Source organism: Aptenodytes forsteri, unplaced genomic scaffold (assembly GCF_000699145.1).
Source record: "Aptenodytes forsteri isolate BGI_AS27 unplaced genomic scaffold, ASM69914v1 Scaffold62, whole genome shotgun sequence".
NCBI lineage: Eukaryota > Metazoa > Chordata > Aves > Sphenisciformes > Spheniscidae > Aptenodytes > Aptenodytes forsteri.
This window is the reverse complement of record NW_008794595.1, coordinates 2,266,207-2,272,314: the sequence shown is the minus strand read 5'-3', so window position 1 is coordinate 2,272,314 and position 6,108 is coordinate 2,266,207. Positions and strand designations below refer to the sequence as shown.

The 6,108-nt window shown below is 40.8% G+C and overlaps 1 protein-coding gene across 2 annotated transcripts in view; it reads right to left on the bottom strand.

The window, feature by feature from the left end:
* UBE2W (ubiquitin conjugating enzyme E2 W (putative)) overlaps nucleotides 1–4,793 on the bottom strand; it is a 26,818-nt gene extending 22,025 nt beyond the window's left edge. For both annotated transcript variants that reach the window (XR_002086107.1, XM_009272646.1), the window contains exons 1-2: nucleotides 4,788–4,793; nucleotides 1,454–1,461 (exon numbers count right to left, since the gene is read on the bottom strand). Coding sequence is in view for 1 of the 2 variants with exons in the window: in XM_009272646.1 (XP_009270921.1) it covers nucleotides 1,454–1,459 (6 nt within the window). In the remaining variant the exon portion in view is untranslated. The remainder of the gene's footprint in view (nucleotides 1–1,453; nucleotides 1,462–4,787) is intronic.
* Nucleotides 4,794–6,108: the final 1,315 nt, after the last annotated feature.

Below are 6,108 nucleotides of genomic sequence, written 5' to 3'. Positions count from 1 at the left end.
TGTTGGGATCCCCCCGTCACTCCAGAAATACAGATGGGTTCTGCCCCTTTATAGCTTGACGGCATTAAGGATGGCACTGTGCACCAGTGTCCACCAGAGCCTTATACTCCTGTGGGTCTGATGTGCCAGGCCATCAAATCCACACAGTCCAGTAAACCTGGTTGTCCCTTTCCTCCACCTGGCTGGAGGCAGGGCCCCTCTGGTCCTGGTCATAGTATTCGTTACTCACTTCTTGTAAATGACAATCAAAAGTCCCTTCATTAAGATCGGAAGTAAAATCAGCCCTTCTACTCTGTCTGGGGAACTGCCCACTGGAAACTGGAGCAGCAATTTTCCTGGAAGAATGCCCTTTCTGTGACTGTTTTTCCTTGCAATTCACATACCCATGCCCCTAGGGCTGAGGTAGATTTTTCCACCCCACTTCCTCATGTCCTCTCCATGGTCACACAGATAAAACCACAGGGTGGCCCGTGGTGTGTATCCACTATATCCTCTCTCTTGAGCAGAGGGACGCTTACTCCTAATGGCTGAGATACTGGTCCGTACAGGTGGGGAGTAGGACATATCCTCTTTGAGTTGCTGGAACTCCTGGGACAGTTCTTCGGACATTTCCACAGCCGAAACACAGGCCCATAGGGAGGAAGAGAGACTTTCTTCATATTGCCAGAGTTGGCCAGCCAGTTCATCCACCGTTTGTGCCTCTCTGTCTTTTCAGGTCATTACTGCCAATGAGCTGGCATATGATGATGGTGCGCTCCATACAAACTTCTGCCACACGGGTCGTGCGCACTTGACTTCATCTGGATCTTTGGATAACTGCTCATTGTCCAGGTCACCATAAATCACCTCCAGCATGGCTAATTCCCTCAGGTACTGGATACCTCTCTCCATGGTGGTCCACTTGCCTGGGCGATATAGAACATCTTCCTTGAAGGGATACCTTTCCTTCACATCTGACAGGAGTCGCCTCCAGAGGCTGAGGGCTTGCGCCCCTTTTCCAATCGCTTTGTCAATGCCCCCTTCCCTAGAAAGGGATCCCAGCTGCTTGGCTTCCCTACCCTCCAATTCCAGGCTACTGGCCCCATTATCCCAGCATTGGAGCAGCCAGGTGACAATGTGCTCGCCTGGACGACAGCTGAAATCTTTTCGCATGTCTCACAGCTCACTCAGGGATAGGGATCGAGTGGTTTCTGTCTCATTTATGAGCTCTTCCTCTTCCTCTCCTCGTGATGGCCCTGTTTTTTCGTCACCCCTTACTAAACGAGCTGACTTTCGCTTCCAACGTTTCTTCTTGTGTATAGGGGAGACTGATACTGGCACAGGTTGGTTCTCTGGTTCAGCCGCAGGGCCTGTTAGTTTGTTTTCCCTCTCTTCTCCCTGAGGGTGCTGCATAATACCAAGCAGTGTTCAGCTGCTTAAACATTTAAAAACAACAAAAAAAATCAATACCAACCCGCATAGCTGAATCCTAGTGACTGACATAATAGCCAATGCCTAAAAGGTACTGAATCTGTCTTTTTTGTTTGGCATGTTTTACTGCCTCATAGTTGTTAATTTAAGTATCTGTGTCATCTATTCTTTACTTTCCTTTTCTGTTCACAGGCTCATCCCTTTCTTCATCTTTCTAGTGATTTAGAAAAACCTTTCCTAATGCTTTTCAAATCTGCTAATTTAAAACAATACACCATGGGTAGATTTCACTCTTAATGCTTGTCCCTTTCTTTCATATTGAGCTTTAGCAGTAAATACTTATTTTCACTTTACTGTTTTGTACAAAGCCTTTTCAATCTTCAAGTCACTAAATAGCTCCTCATGTAGCCATACTGACTTTTCCTACATTTCCTGTATTTTTTCCATAGTGACATGGCTTGCCATTGTAAATTAGTATTTTCTTCTAGAAACTTGTAGCCCTTCAACACTCTTAATTATCAGGAGTCCTTTACTTACAGATCTCCAGCTATGCTAAGACATGCATATCTAAAGTCAATACCATTGTTACTTTTGCTGTTTTTTCTTACCATTAATCAAGAGTACCACTTTTTTACCACATACTCAAGCTGTTTTCAGCCTCTCAACCAGCTCCTTTATGTCAAAATACAAGCTAGTGCAGCTACTCACTCCCACAATAACCTCCAAGCAGATGTTTTCTATACATTGATATGCTCCTGGGAGCTGTGCTTGCTGTATTGTTCTTCTCATATCACAAGTCCATCTTTCTAATTTTTCTGCTAATCCATCATAAGATTTCATATAGAAGCTCCCTTCCTGCTTATCCACTTTCTATTTAAAGAGACTGTGAAAGAAAACACAAACTGCAATCACGGAGTTATTTACATAAAGGGGGACTAAATGAAGGATGCACAAACAATCTTAATTTGATCTTTTTCTTGTTTTTGAGAGAAGATTTTATGCTTAAACATTCTTTCAATACAGCTTCCAAATAAACCAAAACTAAAAAGTAACAAATTGGTAAAGACATTCACTATCTAGAGGGAAACAGAACAGCAGAGTAGGAAGATCAGAAACCCAAGACTGGATAACATCACAGTCCTTCAATTACAGGAATAACCAGCTGCAAAAGGCAAAGAGTAGTGACATAACCAGAAGTTTACACAAGTATTTTCAACAAGGTGGAAGTCTTTGAAACCAAGATTACTTAATTCACCCACCTCTACAGGAAAGGATGATTCAAGGATGAAATCAAAGAACACAGCTTAACACTGATCCAAACATCAGTTCCAAAAGAAAGTTTATTCAAGTAGTTGAAACATGACTGACATAGCAATGGCTTGTATTCTGTTGCTAATCTGTCAAACAGGATTTGTGCAACCCCTTCAGTTATCCTCCACAGACTTTCTAAAGCGTCAAGCTCATAAGACTTCTCAAAGCGTATGGAGCAAAGAACACAAAATTAACTGGGTGTCAGTGGAGTAAAATTCCTGCCGGCTCCCCAGACAGCTCACAACAACCTGTATCATTTCAATCCTGATAGATGGCACTCACTGTCTGTCATGGTTCAAATTAAATATATCTCCAAAGCCAATAGCTTCTAGCACCTTTGCTAAGCAAAAATACACACTCTTCTTTCTCCAAACTGGCACACATCTTACTTGGCCACCTCTGGAACTGCTGTGGTAACATCTCGAATGCCATAGCTGAATTCTCACTTGTGTTGATTCCTGGTGAATCATATAAAGAAGCAGAAGGCAGGGCAGAAGCATATAAAAAGATGCAATACGTGAAAAGGGGGAGAGGGTAGCAATTTAGGACAGGAGAGGATTTGGAGGTTGGCAACATGAGTATTTCAGAATGCATCTCCTAGAATCAGATAGTTTGATTACTGTGTACCATCGAGCTAGATGTTATATATCACATAAATGTTTATTAACAGATACATAATTATTTCACTGGTCTCTGTGTCCCTTTCAGCTACCTCAAAAGACAATAACCTATATTCCTAAAGCATGTATGACAATATCACCATCACATTCCCAAAAACCAGGGATCTTTTTTCTAATTCTACCATAAACAAGGATCACACCCACAGACAGACAGGTAGACAGACTTTAACCACAATCCCTCACAAAGCAATAGCACAGTCAAAGGTATTTTCCTCCCCCACCATGAAAACTTATCTAGCTCTTGTAAGTATGTGAACATTACCTTTCTCAATGCCTTTAAAAAGAAGTATCACAATATCAGGTGTCTATTTCCAGTTCTAAGCCCATTGACGGAACTCTTCCAACAGCTTTGCCCCTCCCTTGGAAAACTGGAGCCTAGAGAGTTAAAGTTTAACAAAGCTATATGCAAACAAAAACGTGTACAGTAAAAAAGTAAGGCACCCTTAGCTATAGGGGTCACTACCAAGTACGAATTATGTACATATAGCTGAGAGCAACTAAGATAGCCAATGAATATTGTTTCAGTTAACATATTATACTTCATAATTGGAGTGGGCAAAGCATACATTCACAGTTACACTAGCTCTGTTGATTACCAGTAAAATATTAACGCCATAATCAAATCAAGTTCGACTGTGTGCCCATATGCCTGGCTTATTATCTGTCTCCTCAGAGCTGAAAACACAAACTTTATAAAGGTAAATGATACAAAGAAAATAAAATTAAAGAAATATCAATGCATATATTCAACTGCCTTATCTTTGCAATTCTTGAATACTCCACTTTTTGGTGTTTCAAGAAATGCTGCATGAGATGTGCAATGTCTTAAATGGGTAATACCTTAAATAGGTAAACTAAATAATGAGCTCTCTTAATTAAATACTTTACCTATGAACAACCCTTAATATAGACTTGAAAGTCTACTTTAGAGACTTTCTGTTTTTTTAGAGAAAGAAAGGAAGAGAGAAAAGCTGAGCTGATTACACCAAAAGGAGATTCAGTACAAGACAGGATATATTAAGGGCAGTGGTAAGAGTTTGGTACAATACAGCTGGGGGAAAAGCAATTTTTTCTCTACCAGTAGATCAGAAACCTACCAGTAATCAGAAACCAAGAGTTTGGTACAATACAGCTGGGGGAAAAGCAATTTTTTCTCTACCAGTAGATCAGAAACCTACCAGTAGATCAGAAACCTACCAGTAGATCAGAAACCTACCAGTAGATCAGATAGGGGAAAAGCAATTTTTTCTCTACCAGTAGATCAGAAACCTACCAGTAGATCAGAAACCTACCAGTAGATCAGAAAGTGGAAAGTGGGCAAACAGCTTCCTTTCATTTCTGCTGGAGGAAATGTTCCGTCACCCCACCTTCTTTTACCACTAACACAAGCCATGATGGGTGATTAAGCTGGAATGTGGCAGCCTTTTCACCTGGAGTGGTAGAGACTCTACTAGCCATGCTCAGTTAGGCAGTATCACGAGGATATGAAGAAACCGGAAGATGGAACAGCAACTTCACAGACTAGGAAGCATGGGTGTCCAAAACATCTGCACTTGAATTTTGTTAGAAACCTTCTATTTCCATGCACTCGAATTCCCTTTTCTTTGTTGCGATGATGTAAGAAAGGAGTAGCCTTCCTAGACACTGTCCTAGACACTCAAATCTTAATCTGTCTTGGAGATCAAAGAGGAAGAAAAGTTAACTCATAAATAGTTAAAAGTTAAAAATTAATCCCACAGGGGCTGCACTGTTCTATTTTATGCTGGTAAAGCTACTGCACCCTAGGGAGACCTAACAATATTTCTTCAGTAACTACTAATGATTCTCTTCCACACCCAAAGATCGAAACGTACCCAGCAAACTGTTAGCACAAAGGTACTGTCAGTCCTATGATGAAGCCCTGGCAAAGAATTTACATTTCACTTATGAGTTACAGGCTGTCATCTCCTCCCCCACTCAAGTTACAAAATGTTTCACAGAAAACATCCTTTCTGTTTTGAAGAAGTTTTTGCATGCAGGAGACAGATTTTTTTCCAAGCACTCCCTCTAGTAGTTAAAAGTTAAAAATTAATCCCACAGGTGCACTGTTCTATTTTATGCTGGTAAAGCTACTGCACCCTAGGGAGACCTAACAATATTTCTTCAGTAACTACTAATGATTCTCTTCCACACCCAAAGATCGAAACGTACCCAGCAAACTGTTAGCACAAAGGTACTGTCAGTCCTATGATGAAGCCCTGGCAAAGAATTTACATTTCACTTATGAGCTACAGGCTGTCATCTCCTCCCCCACTCAAGTTACAAAATGTTTCACAGAAAACATCCTTTCTGTTTTGAAGAAGTTTTTGCATGCAGGAGACAGATTTTTTTCCAAGCACTCCCTCACTGAATGGAGGCAAACAGTAACCTTGTACCAGAACAGGAGAAGTTGTTAACAGGCTGCAACAACAATGTTGTTAGAACACCACCATATTGTTTCATAAGCAAAGCTGTTACTAATCTGCTAGTACAACCTACCAGCCTGAAAGAGTAAGACCAGTAACAACTCTATTTTCAGTATTTTGGTTCTTCCATTCACACATTTCTTACTGAAAAGTATCTCAAATTTAGAATATGAAGTTCTAAACACTGGGTAGATAGTCCTGCTTTTCAAACAAAACTCCTCTACAGAAAAACACATTTTTAACAGTGTAAATAATGCTGGAAC